This window comes from Neovison vison, chromosome 11, assembly GCF_020171115.1.
Source record: "Neovison vison isolate M4711 chromosome 11, ASM_NN_V1, whole genome shotgun sequence".
Classification (NCBI taxonomy): Eukaryota; Metazoa; Chordata; class Mammalia; order Carnivora; family Mustelidae; genus Neogale; species Neogale vison.
In genome coordinates this window covers 101132653-101147494 of record NC_058101.1, presented here as the reverse complement: position 1 = coordinate 101147494, position 14842 = coordinate 101132653, and the positions used below count along the sequence as shown (strand labels likewise).

The 14842-nt window shown below is 45.0% G+C and overlaps 1 protein-coding gene across 1 annotated transcript in view; it reads left to right on the top strand.

Annotated features, from left to right (window-relative positions):
• Positions 1-123: 123 nt before the first annotated feature.
• HADH (hydroxyacyl-CoA dehydrogenase) overlaps positions 124-14842 on the top strand; it is a 48566-nt gene continuing 33847 nt past the window's right edge. The window contains exon 1 of the mRNA XM_044224307.1: positions 124-348. Within this exon, the coding sequence (XP_044080242.1) occupies positions 217-348 (132 nt within the window). The 5' untranslated portion in view covers positions 124-216. The remainder of the gene's footprint in view (positions 349-14842) is intronic.

The window sequence follows — 14842 nt, the reverse complement described above, 5'->3', positions numbered from 1 at the left end:
CGCGGTTAGAACGCGGTTCCCCGCCGGCCGGGGCCAATGGGCGGGGCGCACCCCGAGACTCCACCCCCGCCGTCGATGATGTCACTGAACGCGGGGGCGGGCGGGACGGAGGCACCGCCTCGGTCTCCGCCCCCCAGAGGTCACCTAACTGCGAGTGCCCGTGCCGCGGCTAACTTCGCGAGGTCTTATCGCTGTCGCCGCCTTTGTGTCTGCAGCATGGCCTTTGTAACGCGGCAGCTCGTGCGCTCTGTGTCCTCCTCGTCCACTGCCTCGGCCTCGGCGAAGAAAATCATCGTCAAGCACGTGACGGTTATCGGTGGCGGGCTGATGGGCGCCGGCATCGCCCAGGTGAGCGGCGGGGTGGGCGGCGTACCCCGCTCGGTTTGCTACGCACGCTTCCGGGCTGGTCCTGGCCAGCGGAGACGCTGCGTGGCTGCTCCGCCGGGAGGCCGGCGTCCGCGGGAAGCCGGAGGAGATGCCATCCCGCCCCCCACCCGTGCAGTTGAAAAGTCTCGAGTCTGGGCCTGACTCCTGCAGTCCCCCAAAGAACGAATGCCCTTGGACTGAGCCTCAGGTTCCTGGTCTCTAAATTCCAGCCGCCCCCAGGGTCCGATGGAGGCTCTGTGGAAAGTGTTTCTGAATGCACTTCGGAATCGGGCCGTGCAGAGAAGATAGTATTCCATGTGCACAATACTGAGGAATAACTTGCGCGCTCGCTGCTCGGCTTAGACAGAATTTGCTTCCGGAGACCCGGACTGCGATCAGTTAGTTTTGTTTTTATTCAGTGTTTTCTAATTCTCCAGTCTTTGTTAGAGCCGTTTTCTGCTCTTCTGAATGATCTCTCTTTTCCGCCCCCGCCGTGTGTTTCCTTTGCTTACGGGTTACAATGAAAGGTAATAGTCATCCTTTTGGTAGCACTTTGTAAAGTGACCTAACCGAAGCTTCCGAGGCCCTGGGACTCCTCCAGTTGCAAGCGCGTTGGCTACGCAACTTTGACCTATTACCCTTTTTGCAAAGAACAGCGCGGTTTAGGTTCTGGGGAGAGTGGGAGTAGAGTGGCTGAGGGCCCAGGAAGAGTGTCTAATCTCATTGTTCATCTTCAGGACTCTGCCCTGTTCGCCTGAGCTGAGTAGTACGGGGTCAGTTGTGCAACTGATTACATGGTTACTGTGATACTTGTTATTTATTTATTTATTTATTTTCAGCGCTTACATTCCAGCTCATATTGGAGAACTGTGATTTTCTTAGCTGACTTTGTTACCAAGTTTCTCTTAAGGGAGTGCTGCTGGACTGCAGTGGCTACAGTCAAGAATGTTTAAATTTTTCAGTGTCTGTTTGCAAACAAGCCCACACTTCCATGCTTGCTTTTTTTTTTTTTAAAGATTTTATTTTATTTATTTGTCATAGAGAGAGAAGCGAGAGCAAGCACAGGCAGACAGAGTGGCAGGCAGAGGCAGAGGGAGAAGCAGGCTCCCTGTCAAGCAAGGAGCCCGATGCGGGACTCGATCCCAGGACGCTGGGATCATGACCTGAGCCGAAGGCAGCCGCTCAACCAACTGAGCCACCCAGGCGTCCCCCATGCTCGCTTTTTTTAAAAAAGTCTTCTGGGGTGCCTGGGTGGTTCAGGCAGTTAAGTCAGACTCTTGATTTTGGCTCAGGTCTTGATCTCAGGGTTGTGGGATCAAGCCCCACCTGGTGCTAAGTGTGGAGCCTGCTTAGGATTCTCTTTCTCCCTCTGCCTCTCCTTTTCCTCCCTGTCTCCCTTTTTCTCTCTCTAAAAAAATCTTTTATTATTACTATATATTTTAATTCTCCCTGCAGTTTTTTTTTGCAGCATATTCATATTTTCTCTTAAAAACAGAATGTTTAAAAATGTTTTTATCCATCTGACTTCTTATAGTTTCTCCTTTTTTTTCTTCTGAGATTGTGTTTTTGGACATACATTGCCATTTTTATTGTTGGATACCCTGGCTGCTAGGTTATGGTGTTCCAGTAATCTGTTTTTTGTGAGGAGGTGTAAGTCCCTCTAATCTAAAAGTTCCACATGTTATACTATATATAACATACTTGAAGAGAGCTTAGCCTTGAGCGCACTTGTATTCCTTCTGCTCCACCAAAATCTCCCAAGGTTATGAGAGTGAGATCTATTGCAGGCAGGTGTAAAATAATGTATTGACTTAAAAACACTTAAACAATGTCTTGGTGACAAGTTATTAGGGCTTTAGTCTCCAAGAACAGTATAGGAAATGGACAGTACCTTGAAGACATCAGTGGAAGAAGATCAGAAACTGTGTAGAAAGCATCACCTCAACTTTTGTACAAAATGGGATTGCTCAGTTCTTGCAATTCTGCATCCATTATTGGATACCATGAAAAAGGGTATTACGCTGCATGAAAAGGCATAAAGGTAGCTCCTAAAATTACGGGTATGGTAATGGAGCATTCACTTGAGAAAGGAGTGGGGAGAAATGACTGACATTGATGGAAACACATACTTGTGGGTCAAATCCTTGAGTAGTTGGAACAAGGAGTGCCTTTTCATTAAGGGGGAAATGTTTTTTTACCCCGCTAGTTGGAAACATAATGGAATTGTCATTCTGAAAGCTGATAAACACCAGAAGTCTAGGGGTGCCTGCCTGGCTCAGTCAGCCGAGTGGGACTCTTTATCTGTGTCATGAGTTTGAGCCCCAAGTTGGGTGTGGGGCTCAGGGGGGAAAAAAAAAAGACTGGAAGTCCAGGAAGTGAACATTCATAAGGAACATAGTTCCAATCTTACGTTACAAGGTTTAAAAGAACCTCACCCACTTCAGGTGACAGCTTTAATCCTGTGGAGGGAAACCATGCTTTCCTGTAGAAACTGGGTACCTCTGGTTGGTTTTGCTGATGTTTTGGGTGGTTTAGTGGATCTGAGTTTGCATTCTGCCCTGCGGCATGCGGTCCCAGGCAGTATCACCTCATTCTTTATGCTCCTTGCCCTATGGTTTTTTGGCACTGGGTAAGTCTGTTTTGCTGATTGAGTGCCACTGAAGAATTAGTTGATGTGTTTTGAATAGAGAATGGGTCCACTTCAGTATGAAGAATTGGATGATTTTTATGCTGGCTCAGCTTCACATGCCAGTTGTGTTAACATGGGAAAGTTACTTAGCCTCTGGCCTCAGTTTTCTTTTTTTTTTTTTTTAAGTTATTTCTAAAAGTAGGACTAATACTAGTACTAGCCTGGTAGGAGTATGGGGGGGAGGATTGAGTGAATTAGCAAAATTCAAGCACTTAGCACAGTGTCTGTCACTTAATAAGAGCTCACAAAATGTTAGCTGCCTTTGCAATTACTTCTCTTCATTGTGGTCATCCTTGTCCATTTGACCTTCTCCCCTCATATCCACTCACAACTCTTGATTGTTGCCGCAGAGGTAGGACTGTATTATTTAGATGGAGAATATTGGTATGATTTGGTTCCAACTTGCTTAATCTTTTTATTTTTATTTTTATTTTTTTTTTAAATTGGACAGAGAGAGAGAGATCCCAAGTAGGCAGAGCAGCAGGCAGAGAGAGAGGGGGAAGCAGGCTCCCTGCTGAGCAGGGAACCTGATGCAGGGCTCTATCTCAGGACCCTGAGGTTATGATCTGAGCCGAAGGCTTAACCCACTGAGCCACCTGGGCACCCCCCAACTTGCTTAATCTTGAATACAAATGCTGGTTGATACTGTGGTTGATTTGCTAATGGACCTCTGAAAAGAGGGAAGTCACTTTTTACTGTTCTCTCACCCATGGTAGATCCTCACTGAAGCCTTAGAAACACAAGCACAAACTAGCATCTCAGCTCTGCATTTATCTTCACTTCCCTGAACTCTTTCTGAAGTAGTTTGAATTTTATTCAGGGTGTGGTTCCATTTACAATTTTAATTTTTTGTAAAATGTATCCTTTTGCCAAGTGTCCCATTTCATGCTGAGTAGGATAAAAAAAAAATATTTTTTTACTAGATTTTGTGGGAGCCTGACACATTTCTCAAGCAATTTAACAGTTTCAGATAAGTGAGGTTTGTGCTTCATTACATTTGATCAGAGCACAGACCATTTGTACATGTGTATTCTCTTAGAGCATCTACTTTGCCTGTCATTTTTGTTTGTTTTAAATTAAAAAAAAAATCCCTTAGGCTGCAGGTTAATAATTAGTAAGGTTAACCTGTGTTGTTGCCCATTACAGACTTCTGACTTGGTTCTGATTACCAGTTCAGCCATAGCCAAATACTTAGGCCAGCAAAGAAGCTTATAGAATTAAATGACCCTTGAGTGAGGGGCAGGTTGTTTTTTATTCTGTGAAGGAGGGGAGAAAAGGAAGAAAGCTACTAGCTTTGCATTTCTTCTGTTTATTGAATGAGTCCTTTCTGAACTTTGCTTTGTTGCCTTTTTTTCATCTGAGGCACCCAGAGAGACCATAGCTTTCCTTAAGTTACTGGGCAGGGGCAGGGGAGTCAACGGGCTCCCTGGAAATGGCCGTTTCAGAAGGTGGATTCCTCCAGGGCTCCTGGTACAACCTTCCTTTTAATGCACTCTACTTCTTTGAAGAAATAAGAAAGTGTAGAAGAGGTTGGAGGCCTGATTATTCTCATCCAAAGCTCCCCCCAACCCTGTTAAGAAAAAAAGTACACACTTCTTCTGGGGTGGGGGGGCTCCTTAGACTGTTAAAGTTGGAGTATGGCGGGGAAGAGTGTTCTAAGCCTTGTTACTTTGTGGTGCTCCCTAAGACTAAAGTGGACTTGAGAGCTTTTTTCCTCCCAGCCACTGAATTTGTTCATGCCCCAAACTCTGAATTTTCTGATGCTGAATAGGAGAGTGGCCACAACTGCTCTGTACTGTTTACTTTTTTGTTTCTTTCTTTCTTTTTTGCTACAGTGAATATGTCTCCGTTGAACTGTGCTTGGAAACAGTGCAGTGACCTGGGATACGTTTCAAGATCACAGGGGACTGGCATGGTTACCTGGCTCTCAGCTGTCCTTTTGGTGTTCTTTCTGGAGGGGAATGTTTTTACTCCGGTGTTAACTGCCCCCTCAAGGGTGTGGGATGTATTTGTCCTGAAGCTGTTCCCTCCTTTCTTGTGGCGTTGTTCACTTCTTTACTGGGCTCTTCTCTGATCTTCATGATCCACGAGGGACAGCCAGACCAGCCTCTGTCAGCATGTTAGTCATTGGACTTGGGTGGGCCTGGAGATGCTGTAGAAAACTTGGGGCTAACAGGTAAAAAAAGAATGCCAAAGAATACATTTGGCCATTGTAGAGCCGAAATGGCACATCAGTCAGGTTTGGGGTTTTCTCTACCATGTCCTAGATAGAGCCTCACTGTTTCCTACCCCTTGCTTGAGTTTCTAATTTCTTTTCCTCCACTTCTGTCTTCTCCCCGTCTGCCTTAGGCACACCCCTCACTGCCTAGCTCTCGAGGGCCCACAGGGAGATTGTACTGCTGCTGTCTATCCTGTGTCTGCCTAGGGTATACGAACAATGCAGTCGTTTCTGGTGAGGGGTGGTCCAACCCTTGAAAGTGAGCAGAGGAGGAGGTGCCACCCAGAGCCTGGCCCCCAGCCCTACCTGGCCCCTGTCGTAGGAACCTTTGGCGAATCTCTTAACCCCTCTCTGCCTTTTGCCTTACCTGCAAGCAAGGATTGCCTCACAGTGTTGGGAGAGCCAACCACGCAAAGAGCTGCAGGCTTCTCTAGCATGTTCAGTGGCAACTGTCTGGTAAATGTGGCTTTCGTGTGGATTTGTGAGACCCATCCAGGGATGACGTCTCTATTCTCAGTTCTTTTCACTGTCTTTGAAGGTGTCTGATCCCTGAAGCCGAGGTAAGCACAATTCTGCCTGGACCTCTGGCCTCTGCTGTGTTGTAGAGAGAAGTGTGGTCTCCACGGGTGGGGCGATCTTTCATGGGTATCTGGAATCAGTAGATAACAGCTTGACCTCTCCTGAGCGCTAGACTCGAAGTAGGAATCACTCCCTGGTGATCTCTATTTGGCTGCCCTGATGCCATCTTTCTGCCAAGAATAGACTTAAACTGCAGCCAAGACTTAAATCATTCAGCCAGTTCCCTTCCTTTGCCCCCTCCAGCTTTCCCTGCGACTTTCCTCCCTCTGTCATTACCACTGTTGTTCCTCCAGCCACATACACTCTGAGGCTGAGGTCACGGTCGGAGTCTCCTCTATTCTGCAAAAGGCTCTGCGGCTTTTCTCTGTGAGGAGTGTTCTTTCCCCTGCACTCCCCTTTGTAATTCCTGGACTGGGCATTGATCCTCAAATCGTTGTGGGAGCCTCTTAATTGGTCCTTTTCAGCAAAACCCCATTCATTCTAGCAGCCATACTCATCTTACGGGGAGCAGTTTGGATTTGTAACTGTCTTTTCTACTCGGAAAGCATTCATCGTGGCAACATCTTGGAGAGCTGGGTCAAACCAAGAGCTTGTTGATGACGGGACGCCTGGGTGGTGCAGTTGGTTGGACGACTGCCTCCGGCTCAGGGCGTGATCCTGGAGTCCCGGGATCGAGTCCCACATCAGGCTCCCAGCTCCATGGGGAGTCTGCTTCGCTCTCTGACCTTCTCCTCGCTCATGCTCTCTCACTGTCTCTCTCTCTCAAATAAATAAATAAAATCTTTAAAAAAAAAAAAAAGAGTTTGTTGATGGCTAGTGACATGTCCAGTTGCCCCTTCTCCTTCCCGGAATTGGTGGGAGATGGGAGGAGACAGTCCTGGGAGAGAAGTTATTTTCCTCTATGTTACCAAATCCAGATGCTTACCGAATTTTAAAAAAATGTGTTCTTCTCATCTGAAAATGAAGGCACATTTCTTTGGCTTTTTAGAAATCCTTTTTGAAATATAAAAATCAAGTAAAAAAAAAAAAGCCAGCTAATGAATTAACACTGTTCTAAGAATCAACCAGCTGGTTAGGGTGACAGTCGTGATTGAAAGCCTCAGTGGAATGCCTTTTTTTGGATTGTCGAAGCTAGCGAAGACAGCCCACGCGGATGACAGAGTTGAAGGGATTGCACAATCGGAGGTAATCATAAACCCAGAATTGCCAGCTCTGAGAGACACATCTGATTTATGACTTTTTTCCTTCCTGAATCCAACCATGCGCTCAAGGGCGGGCCTTGATGCAGAGGAAAAGCAATGTCTGGGCTGCAGTCAGCATCATGAGTGCTCACTTGGTGCACTTACTCTGGGAGTTGGAAGGAAGTCAGAATAGTTTTCGGAGGCAGCGTAATGCTGATGTGAAAATAATTCACATCAGGGGTAATGCTGATGCCCCACGAACCTCCTGTCGCATAGAGGCGTATGAGACAGCGCTCTGTATCAGGTGACAGAGTTCTCATACACTTACCATTCAGGTTATGCTTTGGAGAAGCTGCTTCAAATCTGGTGATCTGTTTGCAAAAATACATAAAACCAGCATGCTTCTGCTTGGCCTGCTTCCTTGGCCCAGTGGCTGGAGTACTCTGGGGCTTTGACAAGTGTGCTCTTTACCTGGCCTATTTTTACAGCTCTGAAGCACCCCGGTCTAAAAATATTTCTCTCTGGCTAAGCCTGCCTTCCACCAAGGCTAGGGAAGTCATGGAACTATGAGGACATAGCCTTCAAATAAATTTTTTTCCATTACAGATTGCTTGTCCTCAAGGTCTTTCAGTGGGTAGGTACTATAATATAAAACAGGAGTTCCCGGGCGCCTGGGTGGCTCAGAGGGTTAGGCCTCTACCTTCGGCTCAGGTCATGATCTCAGGGTCCTGGGATCGAGTCCCACATCGAGCTCTCTGCTCAGCGGGGAGCCTGCTTCCTCCTCTCTCTCTGCCTGCCTCTCTAGCTGCTTGTGATCTCTGTCTGTCAAATAAATAAATAAAATCTTTAAAACAAAACAAAACAGGAGTTCCTAATGGACTCACTTAAGTTATGGTTGCTCCAGGCGCCTGGGTGGCTCAGTGGGTTAAGCCTCTGTCTTCGGCTCAGGTCATGATTTCAGAGTCTTGGGATCAAGCCCTGCATTGGGCTCTCTGCTCAGCGGGGAGCCTGCTTCCCCTCCTTCTCTCTCTGCCTGCCTCTCTGCCTACTTGTGATCTCTCTCTCTCTCTCTGTCAAATAAATACATAAAATCTTTAAAAAAAAAATTATGGTTGCTCAAGTTAAAAATGGCAGGCAGAGCCCTCTTTATTGTAAGAACAACAGCTGTCTATGGGAGAACGAACAAAAGACCTTTATTTTTCTGTTCCATTTCTCCACTGCCATCTCCTCCTCAAAAGTTGGGAATAACTTGGGGGGCACTGCTGCATAATTCAAGAAGAATGAGTGTGGTTTCTTTGCAGGCGCAACACGTGAATTTCTTTTCTAAGTAAGAACCTCTGGTAATATAATTATTTTCACATTGGCGGAGGGCCTTCAGCTATACTGATGAAAAGAACCCTGGACCTTCAGGAGATCTGATCTCATCTTAGCTCTCCTACCAGCTCTGTTGGGTCAGTATTTCCTGGGGTCGGTATTTCCCGGGGGTATTTCCTTCGTCTTGGTGCCCAGTACACAGAGACAAATGACATTTTGTCGGGAGCCTACGGTGGGGAAGTAGGGAAGACAAGGCTGAAATAGATGGTCAGGGCAGTGAGGTGGGTGCAGGGCCATTACCGGAGCGCAGGAGGGACAGCTAGCCCAGAGCTAAGATCTTGGGGTAGGAGGTCTCAAGTGATCTTACTTATTATCTGTGTACTCAGCACTTAGTATGTGTGAAACTCAGACGTTGTCTGTGTGATATTGAGGCTTAGTTAGTGAGGGGAAGCTGCGGAGATGGCGTGGACCGTGCAGAGGCCAGGAGAGGAGACAGTAGTAAGCGTGGAGGCCATGGTGGTGAAGTGGTCGGCATCAGGGAGCCGTGCGTCTGGAGCAGAGGCGAGTCTCCACTCTGGAGGGCTTCGCAAGCCGGATGTGGGAACTGAAGTTCTATTCTTTGGTTTCCCAGGGGCATTGAAGAGTTTGGTGGGATAAGTGCTATAAAGGAAGTGCCTTTTTGGGTAGAACGCTACTACCTGTAGTGTGATCTTACGTGAATGGTTTTTCTGCTTTAGTTCTGTTTCTTTCCTCAGGAAAATGAAAGTGTTGTGTTGGGATCGAACAAAGGTTTTTTGGTTTTTTGTTTTTTTAATTGTGGTAAAATAGGCATAACATAAAATCGATCATTTTAGCCATTTTTACATGTGGGTTTCCCCCCACCTTCCAAGAGCTTGCATTATGCCATACTGCTTTTCTGAAAGATCTACATCAGTCTCTTTTTGGTAACTGAGGGAAAGCCATGGAGGACTTTTGCTGTTGCGAAAATAGGTGAAAAAGCATTCAGCACTTGTTTGGCTGCCAGCGTTGAGAGAGGCGGGGCTGTGGTGAGAAAGGCCATGCACAGCGGGACAGGCTCCTTCCTGGGAACCACGCTCAGCATGAGCCACCAGGGCTTTGAACTGTGTCTGCGAGCACCTGTGCTTTATCTCTGTTTATTTTGTGTATGCATCAGCAAGATGTGTCCTAACATATCAAAAGAGCTCAAGAGGTTATTTTTGGGGTCTGAGGAGGTTCAAAATTTTTCTGTATAAATTAACGATAAGTGCTTTTTCACTTTATACCATTTTGGCTTACGAAAGGTGTTATGGGAATGCTCTACTTCCAGATAGTGGGGGAGACCTGTATGCAGTGCAGTGATATTTGAGCATATACACATTGTTGGAAAACCATCACCATCATCTATCTCCACAACTCTGAATCTTGCAAAACTAAAGTTTTGTACCCATTGAACGATAACTTCCCCCATCCCTCCCCAGCCTTTAGAAGCCGCCGTTCCACTTTCTGTCTCTGACTGTTCTAGGGACCTAAGTGGAATCAGACAGTAGTCTTCTTTTTGTGACTAGCTTATTTCACTTAATATTGTATCTTCAAGGTTCATCTGTGTTGCACCATGTGTCCAAGTTACCCTCCTGTCTAAGGAATAATAGTTCACTGGAATATTTTTAATGGAGTGATGTATATACCACATTCTGTCTCTCCAGTTATCTGTCTTGGGGCGCTCAGGTTGCTTCCACTTACTGTGACTGATGCTGCTGTAAATATGGGTATACATAGAACTAACAAGGGCTGTTGAGAGTACTTGGTTTCAGTTCTTTTGGGTATATAACTAGAAGTAGAATTGCTGGATAATGTGTAATTTTTCCATTTTTTAGGAATTACTGTAACATATTCCAAAGCAGCTGCAACATTTTACATTTTCATCAGCAGTGGGCAGTGGTGCCTATATCTCTATATCTTTGCCAGGACTTATTTTCGGTTTTTGTTCTTTCATTTGTTTTTTTGTCATAGCCATCCTAAGGGATGTTACTAGGTTAGAGATTTTTACACTAAAGCTCTGATGGACTGTAAGGGTTCTCTGAGTCTCCTCAGTGGTTCCCAGACCTCCCTCCCCTGACCTCTATTTTACGTATCGCTCTTCCGTATGCATTCCTGTAGAAGGATTTTATGGTTAAAAAAGTTTGAAAGCCACCACACTGACTGATTGTTAGGGTGTCTTTCTGATCTAAAAATCTGTAGCTAATTATCTGTAGCTAGTAAACATGAACAATAAATGCTTTTGCTCATCTCTGACTGTGTAGCAGTTGTCAGAAGCTAAGGTGCCTTCATTTCCCTGGTGTGATAGAGAAACAACCTGTGTGTCTGTGGCCATCCTTGATGTGGCTCACACATGTGCCCCTCAGATGGTCACATATACAGGGTTTGCATGCCTCTAGCCTTGCCCACAACCCCTTTGATAAAAGGGTACAAGGCCCGTTCACATGCTGGAGGAAATTAAGCATAAGTTCATTTTTTAAATCACTCATACTGCACAGCAGTTGTCTTTCAGTTCTGCTTTTGCCTGCCATCTTAACCACCAGTGCCAGAAAACAGTTAATGTGCTTGCCAACATAACAGAGACTTTTGTAGCATTGACTAAAGGACTATGTTTTTTTAGCTCTTTCCGTTGTTGTTACTGTACTTTTCAAAGTAATGTGATTTTTCATAAGTAACTTGAAAGTTATGGAAAAGTTGTTATAGTTTCAAGTTATAGTCATGACTTTTTTTTTCAAGTTTTTTTTTTTTGAATTCCAATTACATAACATACAGTGTTAACTTTCAGATGTAGAATTTAGTGATTAGTCACTTACATACTCATCATAAGTGCCCATCTTAATACGCATCACCCGTCCAGCCTAAACCCCCATCCACCTTCCCTCCAGCAGCCCTCAGATTGTCCTCTATAATTAAGAGTTGGTTTCCTGGTTTGCCTCTCTTTCCCCCACTGCCATGTTCATGTGTTTTGTTTCTTAGATTCCACAAATGAGTGAAATCATGTGGTATTTGTCTTTCTCTGACTTACTTTGCTTAGGATAATACTCTCTAGCTCCATCCATATCATTGGAAATGGCAAGATTTCATTCTTTTTTATGGCTGGATAATATTCCATCATACACACACACACACACACACACATACATCATGTCTTCTTTGTCCGTTCCTCAGTCAGCGGGCATTGGGGTCTTTCCATAGTTTGGCTGTTGTTAATGGCTGCTGTAAACATTGGTGTGCATATATCCCTTCGAATCTATATTTTTTGTGTCCTTTGGGTAAACACTCAGGAGTGCGATTGCTGGGTCGTAGGCTAGCTCTATTTTTAACTTTTTGAGGAACCTCCATACTGTTCTCCAGAGCAGCTGCACCAGTTTGCATTCCCACCAGCAGTGTAAGAGGGTTCCCATTCCTCTGCATCCTTGCCAACATCTGTTGTTTCCTGTGTTGTTAATTTTAGCCATTCTGTATAGTCATGACTTATTGAGAACTCTGTCCAAAAATAATTTATGAACTAAGGCTTTTTAGAAATCTATTATTCATGTGTTCTTTTCACCAATATTAAGTGTCTTGCATGGGCTGGGTTTTAGGGTGGGTAAAATGTACTACATGGTTGCTGCTCTTGAGGACTTCAATGTCCAGAGAAGGAAATACAAGCATGAACGACTAACTAGTGGAGGCAGATAGAGTTCCTGTCTATTACATCTGGGATGTGACCTCATACAGATGAAAGTTTTCGTGGTTTAAATATCCTAAGGCCAGTGGCACCTGGTTGGCTCAGTTGGTTAAGCTTCTGATTCTTGGTTTTGGCTCAGGTCATGATATTGGGGTCCTCGAATCAGGATGCACTTGGGGGAGGTCCCCGCTCTGGGAGTCCGTTTCTCCCTCTGCCTCTGTCTCCGCTCATGCTTGCTCATCCGTGAGCTCTCTCTCTCTCTCTGAAATAAGTAAATCTTTTTAGGTACCTTAAGGTAAGACTTTTAAATACATAAGATCTGACTTGATCTATATGATACCTCTTTTATGATAAGGAAAAAGGGACATTTTAAAAGTATATGTAAAAAAGGCATATGTATATGGGCACCTGGGTGACTCAGAGAGTTAAGGGTCCAACTCTTGATTTTGGCTCAGGTCATGATCTCAGGATGGTGAGACTGAGCCCTGAGTTGCACTCCATGCTGGGTGTGGAGCCTGCTTAAGAGTCACTCCTTCTGCTCCTCCCTGCCCTCAGCTTGCACTCTCTCTCTCTCTCTCAAAAAAAAGGCATATGCATATATTGTACTATATATGTATATGAAATTTATATTAATGGGAGTTTTTTCAAAGACTTTATTTCTTTAGAGAGCAAGCTGGTGGAGGGGCAGAGGAGGAGGGAGAGGAAGAATATCAAGCCTACTCCATGCTGAGCATGGAGCCTGACGTGGGGCATGCTCAAGACCCTGAGATCACGAGCTGAGCGGAAGTCAGGAGTCAGGCGCTTAACCAGCTGAGCCACCCAGGTGCTTCTACTGGAAATTCTGCTTGGACTACACATAGGAGTGTGCCAGACCCACCCTGTGTTGGTATTTGGGGTAACAGAAAATTCAGACTCTGAAGTGGATGATGCAACAGCTTTTTTGAAAAAATCTCTAGGTGTTATCTTGAGTTCACCATTAAAAGTTGGTGTTGGTCAGCTTTCCCATGTCCAATTTATCTTTTATCTTTCACACCTGGACTTACTCCTATATACCGATGGGTTAGTGCCTGTTATTCTGAAATTTGTAAGGTTTTACAACATAAAATAACCTGTGACCAGTTTGGTTTTGATTTATCTGTTGTGTCCATATCCTGGTGACTGCACTGCCTACATAATGGAGCAGCCATTGATAGCTGGTGGCTCACATCAGCTCTATGCTTTTTCTTTCAGTATTTGGAGTCCTATATGAAAGGTTTTCTTGTATCTGTAAGTCAATAGAGGTTCCAAGAAGTGACCACCTCTGTTAAAGTTTGGGAGACATGTCACTAAAGGAGAAATAGCCTCTGTGTTGAATTCTAAAAGATGACTGGAGTCCCCCAAGCAGCAGGAAGGGAAATGGGGCTTCCCAGTGGAGGGAGCCACCTGGGCTGGGGCATGAGGCCATAAAATAGTATGGAGGAGGAAGAAGTGGGGTGTGGCTGGAGAAGAGTACAGGCTAAGGTTACTATGCTCCAAAGAATTTAGTATTTACCAGTTACTTTTGGGACAGCCACCATGTGCAAGGCATATGGTAATTACTAGAAGGTATAAAGACCAAATCAGTTTATGCCATAAGGAATTTCACCTGGGAGCAGAGATTGCTAGACAAAGATCCAAATGACACAGTTTACTTCAGTATAAAGTAGCAGCATAAGACCAGTAAGAATCTAGCTCTGAGGTGTCAAAACAGAGAAAAGAGCACATTCATTTGGAAAAAGGCTTCATAGAGAGGGTAGCATTTGAAGTGGGTCTTGGATAAGGCGTAGGTTTTTTTGGACAGTAATTAGGGATTTAGATTAAGAAAAAAGTGTTATGTAGCTGATTGTGAGTGTCAGAATAGTGGTACCATTAATGAAGCTCAGAGAGAACTGGTTTTAGGATGTCAAGATGATGACTGTAGGACATCAAGATGATGACTGAGAACAGAATATGTTAGTTGTAGGCACAGTTTGAATTATGAGAATGAGATTCCAGAAGGAAAAAGATAGAGGCAGAAGAAAAAAATATTGAAAGCAGAACCTTGAAGGATACCCTTTGTTCAGTGGTTGAGAAGATTCAGAGAAGTTAATATGGGGTGCCTGGGTGACTCAGTTGGTTAAGCATCTGCCTTAGGTTTGGGTCATGATCCCAGGGCCCTGGGATCAAGTCCTGTGTCAGACTCATTGCTTGATGAGGAGTCTGCTTCTCCCTCTGCCTGCTGCTCCCCCCTGGTTGTGCTCATTCTCTCTCTGACAGATAAATACAAAATCTTCCAAAAAAAAAAAGGGAATATGGCTAAGAGGAACAGAGATAAGAAATTGGAGAGTTTCAAAAAGTAAGGTCTAGTTGACAGAGTGCCCCGGCTGTGGAAAAGTAGAAGACGTAGTCAGAGAACAGGCATGGGCTTTAGCGCTTAGAAGACCACAGATACGTTATATGTAATTAACTACAGCAGTGGTGATGGAGGAAACCATATTAATAGGGTTTAGGAACTGCATGGCGGGGGAGAGAATGGAAGCACCAGGCCTGGTGACCAGAGCGGCAGCTAACAAGCATCATTGCCGGTCTATGTGCCTGGCATTGGTCTAAGCACTTTAAATGCATTTGTGGCAATCCAGTGAGCAAGATACTGTGTTGCTCTTTGTAACACATCAGGAAACCACAGAGAGGCTGTGTAACTTGCCCGAAGTCATGCAGTAGGTGGCTAATCCAGGGTTTAAACCTAGAAAGTCCAGTTCTAGAACTTGTATTCTTCATACCACTCTGCCGCA